Source organism: Diabrotica virgifera, chromosome 5, assembly GCF_917563875.1.
Source record: "Diabrotica virgifera virgifera chromosome 5, PGI_DIABVI_V3a".
NCBI classification, from domain to species: Eukaryota; Metazoa; Arthropoda; class Insecta; order Coleoptera; family Chrysomelidae; genus Diabrotica; species Diabrotica virgifera.
The window spans coordinates 53,560,676-53,588,357 of NC_065447.1; the positions used below are offsets into that span (position 1 = coordinate 53,560,676).

At 31.1% G+C, this 27,682-nt stretch overlaps 1 protein-coding gene across 1 annotated transcript in view; it reads left to right on the forward strand.

The window, feature by feature from the left end:
• The window catches only part of LOC126885747 (uncharacterized), a 162,582-nt gene that overhangs the window by 33,743 nt on the left and 101,157 nt on the right, over nt 1-27,682 (forward strand). The window contains exon 5 of the mRNA XM_050652527.1: nt 8,966-9,206. Coding sequence (XP_050508484.1) covers nt 8,966-9,206 — 241 coding nt within the window. The remainder of the gene's footprint in view (nt 1-8,965; nt 9,207-27,682) is intronic.

The window sequence follows — 27,682 nt, forward strand, 5'->3', positions numbered from 1 at the left end:
AAATTATTAAAATAAATAATTTGCTTTCATGTATTCGAATATAATCTTTCATTCTGCGTTTAAATTTTCCAAAAATGCTTATAGTACGGTTTTTGCTGTAGACGGTTTGAAGAACTGTTTGGATTGACATGAAATTTGGCATAAGCATAGCTAACATGTCAAATATACAAAGTGATATTGTGCCGATGTGTGCTTTTGCCCTGGGGGCGAGTTTCACCCCTTCTCGGGGTGAAAAATATACGTTCAAAATAAGTCCGGAATTCGATAAACTGACTAATTCTAAGCAACTTTTATTCTAGACAGTTTTTCACTAAGTCAATACTTTTCGAGTAAGACAAGAGTTTTTTTTCTGTAAGACAAAGATTGGTTAAGATTTAGTGTTTCTAAATTTGCATACACTCATGATAAGTGGGTCGTTCAAGCCCTTTCAACTACAGTCCTTTCAAAAATAAGAACTTTGAACCTATGAAACTTACATGTCATATAAACAATACATACACCAGTAAATCAACGTGTGAAATGGTAACGATTAAGTTAATTTGAGATGCTAATTAGGGGGTGATTTTCCCGATTTTTTTCCAAAAAAAAAAGACTAACTTTATTTTGAGTGTAACTTGTTTACTTTTGATCAGGGTTGGCAAAAACCGGGGTTTTTTTCGAAAAAACCCAAAAAACAGTTTTTTTGGTTTACCAGGTTTATTTGGTTTAAATCAGGTTTTTTTGATACAAAGTATTATAAGTCTAAAAACTTTAAAAATTAATAAATTATTTTATAAAATTAACTAATAAACAATGAAAAAAATGAATAAGACAACTTTTATTTACACACGCACAAAATTAAAATAACAAAAAAACCATCATTAAACGTTATAATATTCAAAATACATAACTAAGTTCGAAAGTAAAAAAATAGAAATTATTTATCTTAATTTTCTTCCTTTGCGACAGCTGTAGTGAAAACTTCAAATAAAACACCAGTTTGGAGGCTCAGTAAAAAAAATAAAAATAAAAAACCAGATTTAAACCAACTGTAATGAGTTTTCCCCAAAAAATGCTTTGTTGTTTGGTTATTTTACGTTAAAATATTAGATTTGGAATTTGACAAATATGAACCTATTTTCCATTAGCTATAACTCTGCTTGTACTTGGTCTAAATATTTAATGCAAACACCATTTTTTTCACTTTTTTAGAGGCTATATTTTTTCTAAGAATATATTTTTCGACCAAATACTTCCTTTTTGAGTTATTTGCGAAAAACCTTCAGAAAACGTGGTTATTTTGTTGAAAAATGAACATATTCACTAGCAAATAACTCAAAAAGTATTGACTTGGTGATAAAACTCTATACAAAAGTTACTTAAAATTCACAAGGAAGAATTTCCTGTAGCTGGCTGCATTCATTGCAAAAATTTAAGAAAAATCTTCTGCTTAAAAGGTTATATTTATATTTAAAATAAATATACCTTTTACGCAGAAGATTTTTCTTCAATTTTTTTACTTAAAATTAGTCAGTTTATCGAATTCCAGACTTATTATGGGCGTATATTTTTTCACCCCCGAGAAGGGGTAAAACTCACCCCCAGGGCAAAAGCACACATCGGCACAATATCATTTTTCTTTGACTTGTTAGCTATGTGAATGCCGAATTTCATGTCAATACAAGCGGTTCTTTAAAATTTAGAGGTTTTGCAATATTTTACCGTTAAAGAACATACTATTATTAGTTTTCTCATGACTCGAAAAAAAAAATGAATGCATTGGACCAAGATTTTGCTGATATTTCTTAAGGATTTATTAATCATTTATTATACTTAAACTATTTTCTTGTGGCAATTTAATATTATTTACTATCTTCTATAGGAATTAATTATAATTTCTGTTTAAAATACTTTTATTTCGACGTTTAGATGTCCACCTCAGAAATTTTGAAAGCGGTATCCGAATTGTAAATAGAAACCTCAAAATAAAAAATTTATTTTAAATTTGAACTATTAGCTTAATATGTGTGGGACTAGCAACCTCACCATCATACGTCATGCTACTTGAAACACCGCAAGGTGCCCTTTGCTCCACTTGGAGATGTATGATTATGAAGAATAGATTAATAAACTGAATTTTTCCATGTAAACGTCAACAAAATAGGAATTTTTTTTATTAACTGCCCTTATTTTTATTTTGTTTTCTACGCGGTGCAGTGCTACAGTTTTTTGGTATATCCCTGTATTTTTTTTGTGTATCACCGTTGTCTTTCTTTTATGTATAACATTAACTTAAAGGTATCAAATTGTAATGCATTTTGTTTGTAACATTTGGACATATCTGTGTTAAAATTTGCAACACACGCACGATACATGGTCATTTTTTAATGAATATTATTTCGGTTTAGAGGAAAACCTATCTTCTTCTATTTCTCTGCTTCGCATGGGATCCATTATTCCTTGTTTCCAAGATTTACGGGGTCTGCCTCGTCTTCGTCTAATTGTTGGAGTATAATCTAAAATCTTTCTTGGCCATCGTTCATTGTTCATGCGTTATACGTATCCATACCAAATCAGTTGCCGGAATTCAATTCTGTTGTCAATGCTACTCTTAACCTTTGCTCGTTCTCTAACTACTTCGTTTCTTATGTGGTCTAATCGAGAGATTCTGCACGATCTTCGTAGAAAGTCCATTTCTATTGCTTTCAGTTTGTCCCCGTTTCTTTGTGTTATCTGCCAACATTTTGCGCCATATGTTGTAATTGGTTTTACTGTGCTATGAGAGCTTTATTTTTGTTGCCATCCTGATGTTTTTTGACCATAATATAGAATTTAATTTTTGGATAGCAGTTCGTCGTTGAATTATTCTTTTATGTATATCTTTTTCTCTGCTACCATCTTCGGCAATAACACTTCCTAAATATAATATATTCTTTACAGCTGTTTATAATACCGTCTTCAACTGGAATATTTTCTGGTTTTCCTCCAACTACAAGATGTTCCGATTTATTTATGTTTATTTTTAATCCCCATTTAGTGTATTCTTTGATTAGCTTTCTAGTCCTGAATGTTATGTCTTCTGCATCATTTGCTACTAGCACTTGGTCATCTGCAAATAGCGAAGTATACAGGCAGTCCTCTCTCATTTTTATTCCCATTCTTGAGCACTTTTTCAACAAATTTTCAGCTTGCTATTAATCAACTTTCTCTTGGTTCGCTGGATCCAGACCTAAAATGTCTGCTACAGTTTCAGACGAAACGCCTGCCAAAGATAATTCCATACCACGACCTATTGGGACCGTGCAAGTTCGGCAAAGCGACCTCTATTTCTACGCTCTGTACTTTTACTCGCACTTTTAATTATATTGGCCAATTATATTAGTCCTGGTTGCTGGATAATTGTCAAGGCCATAGTCCAAAAAATATTAAGAGGAAAAATAAGATGCAGGTTATGTTATAGTATAAGAGCTGTGAGACATTTTTGAGTAGGTATTTTAGGCAACCTGAAAATTTTTCAGGTAACTCTTCCATGATAGTCTAATACAAAAATGCCGGTCTGGCTGGAGGGTAGCGGTTATTTTCCCCAAAACTCCCCCCCAAAGTTACAAAAAGGGTAAAAATTGTTATTACACAAAATATCATTGACGTGACTTTAAAGTAAATTTAAATATTCAAATATAAAGAAAATAAACAGGCCAGGCGATTTGAGGGCGACTTTAACTCTGCAAGATACTTGCATGGGCGCCCCAGGATTATTTTCAGGGGATGCATCTGAACTTCAGAAGATTTCATCTGAATCTGTACATACTATTAACGAGTATAAAATATACAACTATACATTCAAAGCTATGTACATTCCTTCAGGACAGGGAAGTACAATTATTATTTTGACAGGGTATTTTTTAATATTAAAAATAAATATTCTAAAAAGACAGGTTTCTTTTGGTGAAATTTTCCAACTGCCATGTGATCGAACAAATTACGCGTGCATATAAATGAAAAGCGCTATAGGTAAACAGGAGTGTGAGAAAGAGCGTATACCGATAGCTGTTTGCGTCCTCTGTTGTACCTGAGCGAGTCCGTTCGCTCGAGAAAAATCACGTGACCTGGCGATCCTATGTTGTTGTGCCTCGAAACGTTAGAGTAATTATTATATATTATAGTTTTTTAAGTAACTTTTTCTTAATTAAAGGAAAATAATACGTACTATACAATAGATTTTGCAAATATGATAGAAAAAGACAGATTTATTATTATAAAGTTATAGTAGAAAAGTATAAAAGTATAAACTAAATTGATTCTGTGTCCGAATCTTGTACTTCTTCTTCAAACTCCTCATCTGAGCTTAAATATTCACTGTCTTCTTCTTCGTCAGACTCCTCTTGAGACTCAGATTCCTCTTCTACATGATCTGTAAATAGTTGTAATATGTATTTAGAGTTAATTAAAAATTAATTAGTGATTAATTAATTGAGTTGCTACATCATCACATTGTTTGATTTGCTTGTCTAGAAAATGCTTAGAAGAAATGCGTTCAATGTGCTTCCCCGTTTAGGATTTTGTCCTCTTCAGGGTTTGTAGTGAATGTGTAGTGTTGGCAGCAAAAGCAAACAGTCCGAAAAACACACTGGGGCAAGCGCCGTGTCCTGGTGTTCTTGGATCCTGGGTTATGCCGGACGGTGGTGTCCAGAAGGCTAAGAAGTCAACAGAGAAGAAAGTTTGATGGATTGTTGTTGGTTCCATAGACATTTACGTGTACTGTCCGTGCTTTGCTCTCGACCAGTCTCCCTAGAAACCATTGTACAACGACAGGCGAACCTGCGTCCCTCGTCGGCGGTCAGGAGGTGGCTTTGAGCGCAGCGTGGACAGTGTGCGTTCGAGTGGAGAAAATAGTTGCGGCTATTTTCTTGGGACGAACAGGTATAATTGTTGAGTTGCTACGTATTTTCTGTCCTTTTATACGGAGTCGAAGCCTGGAGAATCACGGGCGCATCTGAAGATAGACTTGCCATTGTTGAGATGTGGTGTTATCGAATAATGTAAAAAATATGGACGCAACACGTAACAAACACGGAAATATTAATAAAGATAAAAAGTCAAAAAAATACTCAACACTATGAAGGAAAGAAAAATGAGCTACTTTGGTCATATACTAAGAAATAAAAAACGTGATGTAATTTATAATATAAGGAAAAGTATTAAGTATTAGTTATACATTAGTTTTTAATTAATTCTAAATACATATTTACAACTATTTACAGATCAGGTAGAAGAGGAATCTGAGTCTCGAGGGGAGTCTGACGAAGAAGAAGAGAATGAATATTTATTTTGGCTCATTTTTCTTTCCTTTATAGTGTTGAGTATTTCTTTTGCCTTTTTCATCTTTCTTAATGTTTCCGTGTTTGTTACGTGTTGTGTTCATGATATTTTTTACATTATTCAATAACAGCACATCTCAACAATGGCAAGTCTTTCTTCAGATGCGCCCGTGATTGTCCAGGCTTCGACTCCGTATAAAAGGACAAAGAATACGTAGTAATTCAATTAAACTAAAAAGGGGTAGTTCCCTGGGTTGGCTGTATACCTTATAGTTAAACAAACTGGAACATGAAGTAAAAACCACTTCTATGTAAAAGGTATATTTACTAAAAATTTTTAGAATCCCAATGGATTCAATAAAATGAGTTCATCAGAACGTTTTCAAACCTATCGGTCCATTATCAGTGAATTTGAATACTTGCAAAATAGCCCCAGAACCAAACAATGGTTGTGATTATAAATAAATCTACATTATGTCTTACTTAGTAGTCATCGTTGACCGAAGATGGTTGATTGGGTCCTCGGGTAGAGTTTCACCATGTTCCCAGAGGTTTAATCCCTGAACATCGGCGTTTAGCCATTTTAAATTTATTTTAACATAATGTAGATTTATTTATAATCACAACCATTGTTTGGTTCTGGGGCTATTTTGCAAGTATTCAAATTCACTGATAATGGACCGATAGGTTTGAAAACGTTCTGATGAACTCATTTTATTGAAACTATCGGGATTCTAAAAATTTTTAGTAAATATACCTTTTACATAGAAGTGGTTTTTACTTCATGTTCCAGTTTGTTTAATTCAATTAAATTATCGCTAATTAATTTTTGTAGAAGAGGAGTCTCGAGGGGAGTCTGACGAAGAAGTAGACAGTGAATATTTAAGCTCAGATGAGGAGTTTGAAGAAGTACAGGATTCGGACACAGAATTAATTTAGTTTATACTTTTATACTTTTCTACCTATATATTTATAATAATAAATCTGTCTTTTTCTATCATATTTGCAAAATCTATTGTATAGTACGTATTATTTTCCTTTAATTAAGAAAAAGTTACTTAAAAAACTATAATATATAATAATTACTCGTAACGTTTCGAGGCACAACAACATGGGATCGCCAGGTCACGTGATTTTTCTAGAGCGAACGGACTCGCTCAGGTACAACAGAGAACGCAAACAGCTACCGGTATACGCTCTTTCTCACACTGCTGCTTACCTATAGCGCTTTTCATTTATATGCACGCGTAATTTGTTCGATCACATGGCAGTTGGAAAATTTCACCAAAAAAAAAACCTGTCTTTTTAGAATATTTATTTTTAATATTAAAAAATACCCTGTGAAAATAATAATTGTACTTCCCTGTCCGGAAGGAATGTGCATGCATAGCTTTGCATGTATAGTTGAAAATTTTATACTCGTTAATAGCATGTACAGATTCAGATGAAATCTTCTGAAGTTCAGATGCATCCCCTGAAAATAATCCTGGGGCGCCCATGCAAGTATCTTGCAGAGTTAAAATCGCCCTCAAATCGCCTGGCCTGTTTATTTTCTTTATATTTGAATATTTAAATTTACTTTAAAGTCACGTCAATGATATTTTTTGTAATAACAATTTTTACCCTTTTTTTAACTTTGGGGGGGATTTTTGGGGAAAATAACCGCTACCCTCCAGCCAGACCGGCATTTTTGTATTAGGCTATCATGGAAGAGTCACCTGAAAATTTTTCAGGTTGCCTAAAATACCTACTCAAAAATGTCTCACAGCTCTTGGACCATTATGCAAACGTAGTATGCAAAAGTGTATGTAGTAAATAAAATTAGTTATTAAAATGCAGTATTGCAAGCAAAATACAATTAATTAAATTTACATTTATATAATAATTGCATATCACATCAATATTGTGGAGCAATATATAATTTTTCTGCTTCAATGACAGAAGGTATGAAATATACGTCAATTTGACAATTTCAATTGACAATATGAATTATTTAAGATAGTTGCAATATTTCTCCGCGACTCGCGCACGGCCGTTTCTCGTTTCCCTTCCAAGTACTTGCACACCGCGAATACAGGGTGTTTGGTAAAGAATGGGCCATAGCTTAACCTTAGATTCCTGAGGTTAAAATAGGTCGATTTAAGCTAACTTATCTTAGTACAAAAGTTGGTAATAACCGAAATACAGGGTGTCAAAGTTAAACTTGTATTTTATTTATTTTTGAATATTTCCTGACAGGCATGGTACAACAACACGAAATTTGGTAAGAGGTGCTAGTACTGTCCACCTCACTAAATTATGTTAAACAAACGTTTCTGGCAACTACCAGAGGCGTACGACGGGGGAACGTGAATGGTTGACCCTTCTCAAATTCTGCGCCACTGGCGGAATTGCTATTTTAGTGCAATTTTTGATTCTCCAATACTTTCTATGTAAATAACATACTCTTCATTCGTAACGATAAAGCCATTAGTTTTAGAGATATTTGAAGCTAAAAACGAAGGAGCATAATACATTAATCTAAAAATAAGTGTGCCTTTTCATTTTTAACTTCAAATATCTCGAAACCTAATGACTTTCTCGTTACGAACGAAGAGTATATTATTTGCATAGAAAGTATTGAAGAATCTAAAAATTATGCTAAAATAGCAGTTTCACCAGTGGCGTAGTATTTGAGAAGGGTCAACCATTCACTTTCCCCTGTCGTACGCCTCTGGTAGTAGCCAGAAACGATTATTTAACATAATTTAGTAGGATGTACAATACCTAAACTTTCTGCCAAGTATCCTAAGGAAATGTCAAATAGTTTTATAGTACCGGACATACATAATTCTTAAAGTTTTAAATAAAGAATAAATTATTTAAAAAAAAAAGAATACTTTAAAATAATTTGACATATCCATGTCATACTTGGCAAAAAGTGTAGGCACTGTACACCCTACTAAATTATGTTAAATAATCGTTTCTGGCTACTACCAGAGGCGTACGACAGGGGAAAGTGAATGGTTGATCCTTCCCAAATTCTACGCCACTGGTAAAACTGCTATTTTAGCATAATTTTTAGATTCTTCAATACTTTCTATGCAAATAATATACTCTTCATTCGTAACGATAAAGTCATTAGTTTTCGAGATATTTGAAGATAAAAATGAAAAGGCACACTTATTTTGATTAATGTATTATGCTCCTTCGTTTTTAGCTTCAAATATTTCGAAAACTAATGGCTTTATCGTTACTAATGAAGAGTATGTTATTTACATATAAAGTATTGTAGAATCAAAAAATTGCACTAAAATAGTAATTCCGCCAGTGGCGTAAAATTTGGGAAGGGTTAACCATTAACGTTCCCCCGTCGTACGCCTCTGGTAGTAGCCAGAAACGTTTGTATAACATAATTTAGTAGGATATACAGTACCAGTCCCACTTACCAAATTTCGTGTTGTTGTCAAATGCCTGTCAGAAAATATTCAAAAATAAATAAAATAAAAGTTTAACTTTGACACCCTGTATTTAGGTTATTATCAACTTTTATACTAAGGTAAGTTAGCTTAAATCTACCTATTTTAACCTCAGGAACCTAAGGTTAAGCTATGGCCCATTCTTTACCAAACACCCTGTATACCACGAAAACATTGTAGGTCCCATTAAAAATCCATTTTTTTTTGTAGGAAAAAGTTTAACACGGAGTTGAAATTTTTTGAGTTGGGCTTCAGAAATCTCATAGAACTCTGTATGGATTTAAAATCAGTATTTCATTGGGCAAGGCCTGGTCAAGGCGATTTTAGGTTATATGACAAGAGTAAACCATTGCCTGATAATGCAGAAAAGAATTTCACTGTAGCTAGTTATTCCAAACCAATAGAAACCATTAGTAAACCTCAGGTTGACGGTGCCGTGCCTCCCCTTGACGTAAGTATTTTGTTGTATTATACGGTAGCAACGTTATTTTAATTTGGATGTTATACAGGGTGTCCCAAAAGTAGCGGAACGGTCGAATATTTCACGAACTAAAGATTGGATCGAAAAACTGAAAAATACTTGTTCATTAATTTTTAAAAATCTATCGAATGACATCAAACACGATCCCCACTCCACCCCCTGGACATGGGATGGGGTAACTTTAAAATCTTAAATGGAAACCCCCACTTTTCATTTCAGATATGGATTCGTTATGTAAAAGTAAGCAACTTTTATTCGAGAAACTTTTTCGAATTGTGGATAAATGGCGCTATATTCGGAAAAAACGATTTTTCGTGATACCATGGGTAAATTATAGAAACGGTCTAATATCTCGAGAAATACACTTTCAAATAAAAAACCAAAAAACATGTGTTTAATATTTTTCGAAAAGCTATCGCATGACATCAAACACGACCTCCCACTCCACACCCTTACTCTAAAATCTTAAAGAGGAAACCTCGTTTATTGCAGTTTTGAATTCCTCATGAAAAAATAAGTAACATGTATTCGAAACATTTTTTAGAATTGTTGATAGATGTCGCTAATAAATCGTATTGTTCCAATTATAGCGCCATCTATCAACAATAATTCTAAAAAATGTTTCGAATAAATGTTGCTTAATTTTTCATGACAAATCTAAGTCTGCAATAAAATGAGGGTTCCTATTTAAGATTTTAAAATCATCCCCCAGCCCACCTCCAGGGGGTGGGGTGGAGGGTCATGTTTGGTATTATTAGATAGGTTTTTGAAAAATATTAAATACATGTTTTTGGGTTTTTCATTTGGAAGTGTATTTCTGTAGATATTAGACCGTTTCTATAATTTACCTATGGTATCACGATAAATCTTTTTTTCCGATTATAGCGCCATCTATCCACAATTCGAAAAAAATTCTCGAATAAAAGTTTCTTACTTTTACGCAAAGAATCCAAATCTGAAATAAAAAGTGAGGGTTTCTATTTAAGATTTTAAAATTACCCTCCACCCCTTGGAGGTGGAGTGGAGGATTGTGTTTGGTGTTATTCGATAGATTTTTAAAATTATTGAACACATATTTTTCAAAAATAAAATAAAAATTCCATTTTTATTCAGTTGCAATGCCAAGGCAAAACCGTCTTATTTTTCACTTAGAACAGGTAGCGCAGACCAGCACCCTAAATCGACGATTTTCGACTCTATTTGGAGTCATCATCATCAGAGAGGCGTAGGGCTGCTGCTCTCTGCCCGAAGTGACAAATCTACGAAACCTTATCCCCGCATTGCAACTGACATTTATGGAGTAGTAGTCTGGGCTGATTATCGGAGAATAGGCCATTTTTGGGAAAAGTTATTTACCAGCAATTTTATTGCTGGAATCGAATTCTAAGATCCTATATATTAATAATATAGGTATGCAAAGTCCTCAGATAGTGTGCTACTTTTTTTATAAACAAAATGGCGCACGAAAATCGTGTTTTTTCAATTATTGCTCTATAACTCCGAAGATTTTAACTTTACAACAAAAACACCAAAATAAAAATTCACCGTGATTAAATTCTGCATAGAGACGCGTTTCTCCCGATCTGCTCCGACGAAAATTTTCCTCGGAAAATGCGGGTTTTCCCAACAAAATCTTTAATTTTCAAATAAAGTTTTAAATAAGTAATTATCTACCAATAATTAAATAATTTGGTGACTTAAAAGCCTTTTTGGTTTAGATTATAGTTACAGAAGCTGATGAAAATTAAACGAATATTTTAGCAACAATTCAATTGTTAATTAATAATTTACGGTCGCAATAATAACCAAAATAATTATGATACACTGATCAAGCTTTGAAATCTTATAAAGATGAGATGCCTATTGAATATTTTGTCGACAAAATATGAATTTTTTATTTTTTTGCATAATAATGTTTAAAAAAAAATAATTATAAACAAATTAACGTTTCTCAGAAAGTTTTGATTATATTATAATTTTAAAAAATAGCTAAAATGCGTATTTTAAATATCTTTAAAATAAATGCTTTAAAACTTTTTTGCAACCATTTGTAAAAAAGTTATGAAACAGCAAAGTAAACATACGATTACTACTGTGTTTATAATATTTTTTAATTCTTTCAAAGCGTAGAAGTGAGTTTAAAGTACAAGCTAATTATTTACAAAAAAATATCGATTATCAGTTTAATAGTTATATTTTAATTAAAGATTATAAATATATTTTTTTGTAATTTACACGCGCGAAAGTAGAGTAACACTACTGTAGCTAAAATTTTCACTCGGAGCGACGACCGGCCGCGTGATGTACACTTTTAATAAATAATGCATGCTGCGTGTCAGTCGCTTCGAGTGAACATTTTAGCTCCGACTCTGTATCAGGCCTACGTTTGCGCTAAAAATTACAAAAAAAAGTATTTTTAATCTTTGATTAAAATATAACCATTGCACTACTTTTCGACATTCTTTGTGAGTAATTAGGTTGTACCATAGACTAACTTTTAAGCTTTGAAACAATTAAAACAAATTATAAACAACGGAGATTTGGTATATTTACTTTGCTGTTTCATAACTTTTTTGCAAATGGTTGGAAATTTTTTTTAAAGCATTCATTTTCAAGACATGAAATACGCATTTTAAGTATTTTTTTTAAATTAGAATATAATAAACAATTTCTGAGAAATCTTAATTTGTTTATAACAATTTTTTTTAAACATTTAAAGATTATGCAAAAAAATGAAAAATTTATATTTTGTCGACAAAATATTAAATAGGCATCACACCTTTATAATCTTTCTAAGTTTGATCAATGTCTCATGATTATTTTGGTTGTTATTGCGACTGTAAATTGTTAATTAAAAATTGAATTGTTGCTAAAATATTCGTTTTATTTTCACCGGCTTTTGAATTTATATTCCATAACAAGAAAGATTTTATTTCACCAAGCTATATAATTATTGATAAATAATTACTGGCCCAAAAAATTTATTTGAAAATTCGAGATTTTGTTGGGAAAACCCACGTTTTCCGAGGAAAATTTTCGTCGGAGCAAATTGGGAAAAACATGACTCTATGCAGAATTAAATTGGGGTGAATTTTTATTTGAGTGTTTTTGGTGTAAAGTTAAAATCTTCGGAGTTATAGGGCAATAATTGAAAAAAATACGATTTGTCGGCGCCATTTTCTTTATAAAAAAAGTAGCACACTATATGCGGACTTTGCATACCTATATTAATAATATATAGGATCTTATAATTCGATTCCAGCAATAAAATTGCTGGTAAATAACCTTTCTTTGTACTTTACTAATTAGACCAGCGTATTATAACTATTTTTTTTTCAAAATTGAAAGATTATGCAAAAAAAAAGAAAAATTTATATTTTGTCAATAAAATATTAAATAAGCATCTCATCTTTATAATCTTTATAAGTTTGATCAATGTAACATGATTATTTTGGTTATTATTGCGATCGTAATTTGTTAATTAACAATTGAATTGTTGCTAAAATATTCGTTTAATTTTCACCGGCTTCTGGAATTACAATCTATACCAAGAAAGCTTTGATGTTACTAAGTTATTTAATTATTGATTAATAATTACTTACCTAAAACTTTATTTGAAAATTAGAGTTTTTGTTAGGAAAACCCGCATTTTCCGAGGAAAATTTTCGTCGGAGCAAATCGTGAAAAACATACCTCTATGCAGAATTTAATTGCGGTGAATTTTTATTAAGGTGTTTTGGTTGTAAAGTTATAATCTTCGGAGTTATAGAGCTATAATTGAAAAAAATACGATTTGTCGGCGCCATTTTGTTTATAAAAAAAGTAGCACACTATCTGCGGACTTTGCATACCTATATTATTAATATATAGGATCTTATAATTCGATTCCAGCAATAAAATTGCTGGTAAATAACTTTTCCATAAATTTTGCTAATTAGCCCAGAGTATAGGTGATTAGCCTTATATGACAACTGAAAGGCAAAGTTTTCAACCTAATAGAAACATTAATAGTATTGAAAAATATTAAAACTATTACTAAAAGATTTTTAATTGAAAACTTATTGGTCCATTTCCCTGGTAACACCTCCATAGCTTCTAAAAATTGCAATCCAGATGGATGCTGAAGCGAAGAAGACAAGAGGGAATTCAAAAACTTACAATTCACGACCCCGTCTGTTCAGCTGACAAATTCCAACGGAAAATGGACCTAGTTACTCAAAGGACTAAAGACTAATATAAAAATAAAATAAAAATTCCATTTTTATTCAATTGCAATGTGAAGGCAAAACCGTCTTATTTTTCACTTAGATTAGGGAGCGCAGACCTGCACTCTAAATTGACGATTTTCGACTCTTATGTGGAGTCATCATCAGAGAGGCGTAGGTCTGCTGCTCTCTGCCCGAAGTGACAAATCTACGAAAGCATATCCCCGCATTGTAACTGACGTTTATGGAGTATAGCCTAATAAAATAAAAAAAAGTCAAAATGTAAATTCGTACAGGTTAAAACAAATTTTATATCAAATTTTAGGTGGGTACAAACGATATTTTCAAGAAAGTATCCAAATCATACAAGGGGATCATTGTTTAAATAATTAAAAAGGGGTCATTTTTGCAAAAAAAAATACTTTTTTAACTGCTGAGGTAATTCACTCATTAATGAAGGTCTATGGGATTTTTTCTGCAAAGTTGAAGGGTAAATCTTTCACATAAGACTCACTGTATTAAATTTGACCCCCTATTTATTTAAATAATTGTATATAAAACTTTAAAAGCAAATTTGCAAAAAATTATTTTTAGCGTTTTAAATAAGCACTATAAAATATCTTGTTTTACAGATTAAGTTGCGCTATGTTACCAGTATTAAGTAAAAAATTGGTCGGAAAATATTTAATGTTTTTTGAGATATTGAATTTGTTTATTAAATGTTACTATATTTTCAATTGCAAAAACGCGGTTGTTGCCAAAGAAATATTCACCTGCTTAAAATCTCATTATTTTTATTTTTATGTATATTTTCGATAAATGTATTGATAAATTTAAATTTCAATTAAACTCCTCCCTAAAATGGCATTTGAAAATTATTCAAATTTGTTTATAATTTTTTTTAATAACGTCTCGGGGATTAAGTATTTTGAAATTCCGTTTCGATAATTGGGTTCCTGGGAATTTTTTACTAATTAACAAAATTTTTTTGTCGTTTTTTCTTCTTCTTTTTTTTTCTTGTAGTTATATTACTACGGGCCCTTTTAGGGCTAAATATTAAGAATATCGAATCTCTAAGTTGTAGATTTTAGACCTAAAAATATTAAGATTTAACTAAAATCTCTTAAATAAAATGTGGCTACTTACGGAGTTACAGGGTGTTTTATTTAAAAATTTAAGTTACCAAGTACTTCAAAACTATTTGACGTATCCTTATCATACTTGGCAGAAAGTGTGGCTATTATACACCCTACTAAATTGTGATTAATAAACGTTTCTAGCTAGTTCCAGAGGCGTAGGACAGGGGATAGTGAATGATTGACCCTTCCCAAATTCTACGCCACTGATTGAATTACTATTTTAGCGAAATTTTTCGATTCTCCAATACTTTGTATGTAAATAGCTTTATTGGTATCGATAAAGTCATCAGTTTGAGAGATATTTAAAATGAATGAATGAATTTAACGTCCAATATCTCGAAAACTAATGACTTAAGCGTTACCAGTAAAGAGTATATTATTTACTTAGAAAGTATTGGAGAATCGAAAAATTTCGCTAAAATAGTAATTACCTCAGTGGCGTAGAATTTGGGAAGGGTCAACCATTAACTATCCCATGTCGTACGCCTCTGGTAGTAGCTAGAAACTTTTATTTATCACTATTTAGTAGACTGTATAGTACCCACACTTTCTGCCAAGTATGATAAGGATACGTCAAATAGTTTGAAAGTACATACTTGGTAAAAATAATTTTTAAATTTTTAAATAAAACACCCTGTAACTCAGTAAGTAGTCACATTTTATTTAAGTGATTTTAGACCAATCTTAATATTTTTAGGTCTAGAATCTACAACTTAGAGATTCGACATTTTTAATGAAACTTAACCGTAAAAGGGCCCATATTAATATAACTGCAAGAAAAAAAAAAGAAGAGGAAAAAAAGACAAAAAAAATTTGTTAATTAGTAAAAAATTCCCAGGCACCCAATTATCGAAACGGCATTTCAAAATATTTAATACCCGTGACATTATTAAAAAAACAAATTATAAACAAATTTGAATAATTTTCAAATGCCATTTTAGGGGGAAGTTTAATTGAAATTTGAATTTATCAATACATTTATCGAAAATATACATAAGAATAAAAATAATAAGATTTACTACAGGTCAATATTTCTTTGGCAACAACCGCGTTTTTGCGATTGAAAATAGAGTAACATTTGATAAACAAATTCCATATCTTAAAAAATATTAAATATTTTTGGACCAATTTTTACTTGATTAATACTGATAATATAGCGCAACTTCTCCTGTAAAATAAGATATTTTATAGTGCTTATTTAAAACGCTAAAAATATTTTTTTGCAAATTTGTTTTTAAAGTTTTATGTATAATTATTTAAATAAATAGGGGGTCAAATTTAATTTAGTAAGTCTTATGTGAAAGATTTACCCTTCAACTTTGCAGACAATATTACTATAGACCTTTATTAGTAATTGAATGACCTCAGCAGTTAAAAAAGTAATTTTTTTGCAAAAATGACCCCTTTTTAATTATTTAAACAATGATCCCCTTGTATGATTTGGATACTTTTTTGAAAATATCTTTTGTACCCACCTAAACTTTGATATAAAATTTGTTTCAACCTGTACGAATTTACATTTTGATTTACATGTAGTGTAATTTTATTTTACTAGACTAAGTAGGTGACTAGCGTCATCTGGCAACTGAAAGGCAAAGTTTTCAACCTAATAGAAACATTAATAATATTGAAAAATATTAAAACTATTACTAAAAGATTTTTAATTGAAAACTTATTGGTCCATTTCCCTGGTAACACCTCCATGGCTTCTATAAATTGCAAGCCAGATGGATGCTGAAGCGAAGAAGACAAGAGGGAATTCAAAAACTTACAATTCACGACCCTGTCTGTTCAGCTGGTAAATTCCAACGGAATGCGGGGATAAGCTTTCGTAGATCTCGGGCAGAGAGCAGCAGACCTACGCCTCTCTGATAATGACTTCAAATAAAGTCGAAAATCGTCGATTTGGAGTGCTGGTATGCGCTCCCTGTTCTAAGTGAAAAATAAGACGGTTTTGCCTTCGCATTGCAACTGAATAAAAATGGAATTTTTCTTTTATTTTTATATTAGTCTTTACTCCTTTGAGTAACTAGGTCCATTTTCCGTTGGACTTTACCAGCTGAACAGACGGGGTCGTGAATTTTAAGTTTTTGAATTCCCTCTTGTCTTCACAGCAGCATCCATCTGGCTTACACATTTTAGAAGCCATGGAGGTGTTACCAGCGAAATGGATCAATAAGTTTTCAATTAAAAATCTTTTAGTAATATTTTTAATATTTTTCAATACTAGTAATGTTTCTATTAGGTTAAAAACTTTGCCTTACATATTTTTCAGTTTTTCGATCCGATGTTTAGTTCGTGAAATATTCGACTGTTCTGCTATTTTTGGGACACCCTATATTTTCATTATACAAACTATGCTGTAAGTATGTATGCTCTAGTTTAAATCATTCCAGGGTTTAAAATACACACATCGGAAAAATCTAGGGATATTTTTAAAAAGATATGTAATTTCTTCTTTAATTATTTTGGACAAATACTACTCGATTTGTAGTATTTTGTAGTATTTAATATACAACAAAATGTGTTGAAATGTCAAAAATACGGAGAATGCCTTTCAGAAATGTCAAAAATATCGAGAAGTAAAATTTAAAAGAAAAATAGGTCATTACAAAATATGGTCGTAACAAGAAAAAAGCAAAATGAATACAAAGTATCGCCACCCTGGTTTATTAACCCATTAACGCCGAGAAAAAAATTTTGTTTTCGACAAAATTTATTAAAGATCGTTAAATGTAACAATATTCTGTACAAAACGTAACAAGAAATTTTTTTGTAAATGAAACAATTATTGAGAAAAAAACTGTTCCCATATGGGACCACTAGGCGTGAACCCGGTAGATGTTCGTTAAGGGTTACTTGGTATGAAAATTGCGAAACGGTCAATACAAAGGGCCACATCATATTTGCAGAACATTGTTCTCCCTCGGCTTAAAAATTCAATGCGTGCGCATCTTCTCTTTTGTTTTCTGGTACAGAAACCACAAAATGATTTAATCCCTCGTACCGAATATCTCCAATTCGAGAGTCACTTCTTGCAGCTTTGGACACTCTTCCTGGTGCTCTCGGTGGGATTTTATATATTATTGGATACATTTGGATAATATCCCGTGTAAATTCCAATAGGCTAATGTTACGACCAAATTTTCCATACAACGTGCATGCATTTTTAATGTTCGCGTCCACTAGGTATGTAAAAATAGGCCAATACCATTTTTTTGGAGCAGATTCCAATTCGATAACAAGATACATCGCTATCCATCAAATCAGTACCACCTATATTATTATTGTATTTTGAAAACAGTATTTTTGGCCTCGGAACAACAATGTTTTTTTTTCTCTTGTCTTGAAAACCTTTTAACATGTCTAGTTGCTGTAATCTAAAAAGTTCTGAAGGGCTTGAACCAGCATACTTTGAGTAATCAGACTCTAGAAAATCATACACTGTAGAAACCAAATCCCTTTCTTTGCAAAAATCTGCATTTTGCTGCAGCGTGAACATATTTAGACCTCCATCAGTTGTCGCAGATGGAATTGCTCTGCTAGTACGGGGTGGATCTAAGTGGATTCTTCTACGATCGTGTCTTCAGCAGTGCCTTCGATTCTAGTATTATTCGAAAATCCAATTTCCGCGCCTGAAGACAGCTGGTTCCGATTTCGAATATCAATAAAACCCGTGTCATTTTCATCTGCCGAATCTTCGTTTGTTAAAATATTAGTATCTAGAGATTCTATGTAAACGGCAGAAACATCATTATTTTCGTTTTCCTCAAAAGCCATATCGAGATCTTTTTTAAAAGAAATTCCTCTAAAAATAAGAAAAGTAAAAAAAGAATAGTGAAAACAACATATCCAGCAAACCGCCTAGCGGTTCCATTTGGGAACACCCATATTTTTGGCCTATTTACGAAAAAACCAAAATATGAAGTACTATGAAAACCTGTACAAGTTATTTATTAAAGTTTGTAGAACATCTTTTGAAAACAAAAACAGGGATAATACTACAAAAAATAATAAATAAAACACTTACACGAAACGAATATCCATATTTTGGCTCAAACAAAACCAACCGTAAATTCAAAATTTTATTGTACTGGAAAATAAGTATAAAACTAAATTTGGGTTGTTCATTCAAGAAGAGGTAACCTTAAACCACAAATAGACCGAATCTCTCTGCTAAATTTTACCTAAAAATATGGTAAATAGACTCCGATGCGTACGCATTTTGTTGGCTCCATATGGTACCCGTAGCGTTAATGGGTTAAGGCTCTACATCTGTCGTTCATAGACAAAATGATACTGTCGATACCCTGTTAAGTACGTTTGCCCATTTAGTCCAGAAATCCACTGCGCATCCGCTAGGAAAAATATTCTAATTCGGATTTTTTGCACAATCTTACTCAAAAAGGACCCCTTTTAACAAATTTGCATGTTGCCAAGACCAAAAATTGGTCAAAAATTTTTTAAACGTTTTTTTTTTATTTTTTTCCTAAAATTATTTTTTTTGCATGGAACAAATTTTTTTTAGGTTTTTTGGATCATTCCAAACAGAAAAGGTCTTTAGTGACTTTTCTCTAAAGTTGACAGTTTTTGACATATAAGCGATTAAAAATTGAAAAATTGCGAAATCGGCCATTTTTAACCCTCAAAAACTATGTGAAAAACTGAAAATTTGTATGTTGCCAAGGTAGGTAGATATTCCTTAAACATCGATTGATGAAATCCTGAAAAGTTTTTTGCAATACAATATTCAAAACTCCTATGTTTTTTAATTGCTAATCAAGCGTGCGCGACACTATTTTCCACCGTTGCATATGTATGCAATATGGTGCAAATGAAAGGAATAAATTCGTCATTTCGTAAACTGGCGACTTTAAGGAAAAATCCCGAAACAGGTCGATTTTTATTTTTAAGTTATGATATTGTGGCATATATAGTATACTAGTGACGTCATCCATCTGGGCGTGATGACGTAATCGATGATTTTTTTAAATAAGAATACGGGTAGTGTGCTGGCTCATTTGAAAGGTTCTTCAATTCTCTATTCAGTAATATAAACATTTACATAATTATTTATACAGGGTGTCCAAAAAAATTTTATTAACCCGGCACCTGCCACGTGCCTTTGCAAGGCGTCAACTGCCACGTGGGGTGCTCACAGCACCCCTTAAAAATTTTCTGTGATCTACTTGTTTAAAAAACAAAATAATGTGTTGAGTAACACAAGAATATAAAAAAACATGTTTTATTAACTTATTAGCCACTAATATATTATAAAAGTTAAAAAATAAAATGAAAAAGGTGTTACAAGCAAATTAGCAAGTACCAAGCCATAATAAATGAAGTCAAGTAAAAAATCTAAAAAAATTAAGATTTAGTGTGTAGAGAGTCTATATTAATAATTTAAATCAGTTATTTCATTAAAAAATGTAAATTTGACCTGTTTATCAGAAATACAAAAAAATTTAAAACTTAAAGTGCCAGATGATGACACCCCAATTCGACTTTAGAGCTACAAGTTCAGAATGACACTAAATAACCACTTCAAACGCTTACACATCTTATGTGTTATGTGTTATGGGGTGCTGGTAGCACCCCACGTGGCAGGTGCCGGGTTAAATTAAATAATTTGGCAAATTGACAAAAAAATTAAATTATTGGACACCCTCTATAAATAATTATGTAAATGTTTATATTACTGAATAGAGAATTAAAGAACCTTTCAAATGAGCTAGCACACGACCCCTATTCTCATTTAAAAAAATCATCGATTACGTCATCAAGCCCAGATGGATGACGTCACTAGTATACCATATATGCCACAATATCATAACTTAAAAATAAAAATCGACCTGTTTCGGGATTTTTCCTTAAAGTCACCGGTTTACGAAATAACGAATTTATTCCTTTCATTTGCACCATACTGCATACACATGCAACGGTGGAAAATAGTGTCGCGCACGCTTGATTAGCAATTAAAAAACAAAGGAGTTTTGAATAGTGTATTGCAAAAACTCTTCGGGATTTTATCAATCGATGTTTAAAGAATATCTACCTACCTTGGCAACATTCAAATTTTCAGTTTTTCACATAGTTTTTGAGGGTTAAAAATGGCCGATTTCGCAATTTTTTAATTTTTAATCGCTTATATGTCAAAACTGTCAACTTTAGAGAAAAGTCACTAAAGACCTTTTCTGTTTGGAATGATCCAAAAAACCTAAAAAAAGTTTGTTCCATGCAAAAAAAATAATTTTAGGAAAAAACAAAAAAAAAACGTTTAAAAAATTGTTGACCAACTTTTGATCCTGGCAACATGCAAATTTGTTAAAAGGGTTCCTTTTTGAGTAAGATTGTGCAAAAAATCCGAAGTAGAATATTTTTCCTAGCGGATGCGCAGTGGCTTTCTGGACTAGTTCTTCTATCAGACGTTCTCGGAAATGAGAACTGCGTGTATATGTGATCCATATGTGAAGTAATTATTCGTTGAAGCATGTCCCATACATGCTCGATGGGATTCAGGTTGGGGGATTGTGCTGACTCAAGTGATGAGAAATGTTCATTGTTACATGTTCGTTATCCTAACTAAGTACCTACCTAAGTATTAAGATGGTGTGGAGATTTAAATGTCAACGACTTTTTGATTTTGAGAAAGTTTATTAGTAATAATATTAAAAACACAATGTAAATATTAAAGGGGTGGGGAAATGTACATGTAACGAAACGAATGAAACGAAAATCTCTTTCCGCAACCCCAACAAATAACATGTGTTTGCGTAAACAATGCGTATGAGTGCAATTAATTGAGACCAAATACGCGCGGCGCTCGATGCAAATTTATGCACAATGTACTCAGTTGCGCACCTTTGCGAAGTTTGACTCATATAATTTTCAATTATTTACATTGTAATCTTTCGTTTAGAGAAGGATTTAATGATGAGCAAGAAGGAGCCATAAACGTACCTAACACCATTGGTCAAACATTGATTTCTTCAAAAATTGTATAGGTTTTTAGACAGCCGATTATATCAAAATCACCTTTCCGTGAAGCTAACTACAGTCCCTGGCCATATTATTATGACCACCTATGAATTTTTACAAAAATCGACTATTCCACTAGCTACATTTTGTTTAAAAATGATTTTTAAATTTAATGCTGTTATATAATGTTAATATTATACATTAACTATAATATATTTAATAATAAAAAGAAATAAAATATTTAAAAATAATACATATATTTATATTATTTTAATATTTTGTTGAACTCCTGACTCTACCATGGAAAATATTTGGGAGCTTTTAAAACGAGAACTCTCGAATGAAAAGGTCACCAACGAAATTGTTTTGATTGAAGAACTAATATATCATTGAAACAACAATGACAAATTGAAGCAAAGTGCATTTAACTGCATTCAAAGTATGCCAGGACGGGTACTAGCGGAAATAAAAGTTAAAGGGGGCTCAACAAAATATTAAAAAAATACAAATGTGCCATATTTTTAAATGGTTTATTACTGTTTATTTTTATTATTAAATGTATTATATTTAATAATAGACAGCAATAAAACATTTGAAAATAATACATATTTATATTTTTTTAATATTTTGTTGAGCCCCCTTTAACTTTGATTACCGTTTGTATCCGTCTTGGTACACTTTGAATGCAGTTAAAATCACTTGGCTTCAATTTGTTATTGGAATTCCAATGATATGTTAGTTTTTCAATCAAAACAATTTTGTTGGTGACCTTTTCATTGGAAATTTCTCGTTTTAAAAGCTCCCAAAAATTTTCTATGGGATTAAGGTCAGGAGCTCAACAAAATTTTAAAAAATATATATAAATATGTAATATTTTCAAATGTTTTATTAGTGTCTATTATTAAATATATTATTAGACCAGTAAGGATCTGCGAAAAAACGTCTATTTTTGGATGTGAGAGGTGGCATTCGGATTTTTGCAGATAAAGTTAGGTGACACCTTCAGTAATAATAATTGACTTACGCTCCTTCGCAAATATGCCCGGAACATTAATAAAAAAATTAAAATATTTAAAAATTTCGAAAAACATCGATTTTTTTCTACTTTCTTTGCTTATAACTTTAAAACGATTAATTTTGGAACAAAGTCGTAGAGAAATAAAATATAGATAATTGAATTTTGTATAATATACGACTGGTAAAAAATGTCTTAAGGTATTACCTTTTCTGCAATATAGCAATAAATACAAAATAAGGGGGCAAAATAAGTCTGTTGTTATTCAATATTTTTTAACCACTTTGGTGGCACTTAGAACCTTAGTAATTCGCTTAGGAAATTCTTTGTAACATACTTAAATCGTGTACCATATTTCATTAAAATCGACCTAATAAATTTTGCATAATAAATTTGCAATCTAAATGTTTTTAAAAAAGTTTAAAAAGTAGACCATTTAGAAGTTGGCTAATTTTTTTACATATAAAGAGGTGCTCTACCTATCTAATACACTTTACAGAAATAAAATCGGGTTATTTAAGGGGCCCCAGCAATGTTTTAAATTTATAAACAATTTTTTGGCTTATAAACAAATAGCTTTGTTTAATAATAAAAAAATTAATTTTTAGCAATGCAAATAATTAAAACCGGTATAATTTGACTTAAACTTTCAAATGCTGTCAGCAGAATTGCTATTTTATTTTTTAATCAAACGTTTTTCGCGTTCAAAAATTGCAATTTCTCGATTTTTTGAAAGTTCCACCGCGTTTATCTCGAAAACTATGCATCCTACGAAAAAACTTGTAAGAACATTTTTTGCTTAGAATTACCCAAGAAATACAAAAAAAAAATACAAAATGTTTTATTTTGCGAAAAATCGATGTTATGTAATTCCTCAAGTTCTTTGTTTATAACAAACTTATCGACATCCGGATCAACTGTTACCCAAAAAATTCGTGTTCTACGGGTCAAAATACATAAAAAAAACTTGGTTAAGTCCATCTAAATAAAGGAGCCCGTAGCACCCCTCCTGGCCTTAGCACTAATTTGTTTATAAGCCAAAAAAATTTTTTTAACTTTAAAACATTGCTGAGGCTGCTTAAATAATCCGATTTCAATTCTGTAAAGTGCATTAGATAGGTGGAGTACTTCTTTATATGTAAAAAAATTGACAAATCAAATGTTCTAGTTTTTGTTGTGCAAGATTTTAAAAAATTTTATTTTTTTTTTTAAGTTTAGATTGCAAAATTATTATGCAAAATCTAGTAAGTCAATTTTAATGAAATTTGGTGCACGGTTTTAGCACATTACAAAAATTTTCTAAGCGAATTAGGAAGGTTCCAAGTGCAACCTAAGTGAATAAGGACAGGCTTGTTTTGCCCCCTTATTTTATATTTATAGTCCAGGGCACATCTGTTTTGAGATGGACGTTGAGAGGCGATTTTTTTTGCAGAAATTGCTTGAAAATATCTCAAATAATAATATTTGAGTTATCCTCCCACTCAAAATGGTCCGGAACATTGTTCCGGAAAAACATGTCAAAATATGAAGGAAAAATTCGATTTTTTTATTAGTTTTTTGATTATAACTTTAAAACTATTCATTTCTGAAAAAAGTTGTACTGACATAAAAGTTACGTAATTAAATTTCCTACAATATAGAATTGGTTAAAAATTTAAAAAATAGTCACCCTTGTTGCAAAATAGCAATAATTGCGAAAAAAACCATACAAAACAAGTATTCGCATTTTACGTTTTTCAACTACACTTAGGACCTTCATATTTTACCCAGAAAAACTTTATGATATAGTAAAACAACACTGTAAATTTCATTAAGATCGGTTTAATAGATTTTGCAAAATAAATTTTGCAATCCAGCTTTCGCAAAAAAAATTCATTTTTTTAAAATGTTGCAAGACTGAAAGTGAAGCAGATAGCAAGTTGAATTTTTTTTGCTTATAGAAGTGTACTGTACCTTTCATTTGCAATTTGCAAAATTAAAATCGATTAATTACCACGGCGTCAGGAAATTTTTTAAATAAACATTAATTTTTGGTGCTACGCGCAGGACAGCGGTGTTCGATTCACACAAATTGATTTCCACCAAAATTTCCTCCAATCTTTATCTACTATATTATTTTCTTACTCTATGTTTTGTTGTATTTTAATATTTTAATTCCACAAAAATCAAACTAATTTTATTATTGTTTGTGAAATATTGTTTAAACAATTGCATATTTATGTTTAAAAATAATAAACTTTTATTCTCTAAGTTAAAATATATGAACAAAGAAAGTTTTTGCTAAAAAAAGTGTTATTTCAAAGGATATAGTATGTGTTTTTATTTTGCAATAAACAAATTTATTTATTTATATCGAAATGCAATAAAAATTAAAATGTATCAATCATTATCAAAGGTCATCGGAATGCCCAATCAGAGCAAACTATCCGCTGTCTTGCGCGTAGCACCAATAATTAATGTTTATTTAAAAAAATTCCTGACGCCGTGATAGTTAATCGATTTTAGTTTTGCAGATTGCAAATGAAAGGTACAGTACACTTATATAAGCAAAAAAAAAAATTAACTTGCTATCTGCTTTATTTTGAGTCCTGTAACATTTTGAAAAAATAATGTTTTTTTTGCGAAAGCTGGATTCCAAAATTTATTTTGCAAAATCTATTGAACCGATCTTAATGAAATTTACAGCATTGTTTAACTGTATCATAAAGTCTTTCTGGGTGAAATATGAAGGTCCTAAGTGTAGCCTAAATGGTTGAAGAACGTAAAATGCGAAAACTTGTTTTTGTATGTTTTTTTCGCAATTATTGCTATTTTGCAACAAGTGTGACTATTTTTTAAATTTTTAACCAATTCTATATGGTAGGAAATTTAATTACTCAACTTTTATGTCAATTCAACTTTTCTCGCAAATGAATACTTTTAAAGTTATAATCAAAAAACGAAGAAAAAAAATCGAATTTTTCCTTCATTTTTTGACATTTTGATTATTTAAACAATGTTCCGGACCTTTTTGAGAAGGAGGATAACTCAAATATTATTATTTGAGTTATTTTCAAGCAATTTCTGCAAAAAAACTTGAGTCACCTCTCAACGTCCAAATGTACTAATATTTTTACAGATGGGCCCTGGTCTATTATTGCTATTTTGAAGCAAGGGTGATAAATTAAGACATTTTTAACCAATCGCATCTGATAGAAAATATAATTATCTTTGTTTTATTCCTATAGGACTTTGTTCTAAAATGAATAGTTTTTAAGTTATAAGCAGTAAAAGTAGAAACAAAAAACGAAATTTTTTGAAATTTTTACATATTTTATTTTTTTTATTAATGTTCCGGGCATATTTGAGAAGGAGCATAAATCAATTATTATTAACGAAGTTATCACCTAACTTTATCCGCAAAAATCTGAATGCCACCTCTGACACTCACCTAAAAACAGATCCTTACGGTCTATATAGTTAATGTATGCCATTAACATTACATAACAAAATTAAATTTAAAAATCATATTTTAAACAAAATATACCTAGTGGAATAGTTGATTTTTGTAAAAATTCATAGGTGGTCATAATAATATGGCCAGGGACTGTATGTCATTTTAATCTTTAAAGTTTGTACTTTCATATGGCATAATTACGTTTATGCTAACTATCCACATAAATGAAGTAATTATCAAGTAAAAATCAGCTTCTGAGGATTTAAATTTGATATATAAAATTGTATTTAATTTTGTACTTTTGATCATTAATATATCTGGCGCTATCAAACATAAAAAAGCAATTTTTGCTAAGAAGTTGCATCCGGAGTAGTACAAACAAACACCTTAATTTCGACATTCTCAGATTTTTTTGAAGTTATACTTCTTTAGGCCGGATTGAGATTTTGGGTGAATTTATATTGATCTGCGCGCATGCGCACACCGACGTATGGTATTAGTCGTTATACGGGCTCTGATTGGGTGTTGAAATGATCTGTCAATAATAAATAATTGTTCAATATGAAGGTAAACAAATGTATAATATATTAGTTTTATTGTTGTGAGGACAGAAACAAAAAAGTTTATAACTGTAGTGACTTTTAAATAGTTTTTAAAGCAACAGGTACGTAATAATTGTAAATGTATCATAGTTAACCTACCTATTTGAACCTACCAAAATACATAATATGTAATACTTTTATTTACATAATTTGATTACCATCAAAATTTCTATCAATATTCACCTAATATATTGTTTTCTTACTCTATGTTTTGTTGTATTTTTTCAATTCTAAATCATTTCAATTCAAAATCAAAATAATTTGATTTACATAATTCAAAAATGTCAAAAGTTTAATCCGTTTAGTTAGTCGATCTTCGCACATAATGACACATTGTCTCCGTGGCGAAGCGTTTAATACGAATGAACCCCAATACAACGCCAATACCAACCGCGTTGATAAGTTGGTTCGAATCCCAATAGAAACTTTTATTTTTTTATTTTTTTTTATACATTTTATGATTGTAAGTATATTTTCAGAAAATACGTATTTAGTTAAAAAATTTTCCGACAATTAATGTTCAGAAATCATTTGTGGCATTTTTAATGTGTTTGTGTGGGTTTTATTCTTTTATTATTTTAATTTTTGGCACTGTTTTAATAAAAATGTTTGAGAAGTAGTAAGTATAAATTAGTTTAATATTTAAATAAAATATAAATAAAAAGTATATTAATTTCGTTTATAATCATATAATCATATAATAGAAGTATAACTTCTTACGTGCGTACAAAGTACACACACATTCTTTTTTATTTTTGTAATTACGATCACGTTTCCTTCAATTTTGAACACTGTTAGCCGGTCCCACGCCCGGATAAAATGTGGAGGGTGGTTGGCAAGGTTAGCAACCTACCAATCGTAAAAAGCGAATACTGCTCAAAGAAACAATATGAAGCCTCGGAACCGGATAAGTGATACCCAAGTAGGAAAAATAACTACGAAGAAATCGCTGAAAGAATCTAAAAATGGTAAAGCAGCCATTCTCGAAAATATCCTCATTACTCATATTCATTAAGTACGAACCAAATGTCTTGCTTGAGCTGATTATTGTTGAAATTATTCAACAAATTA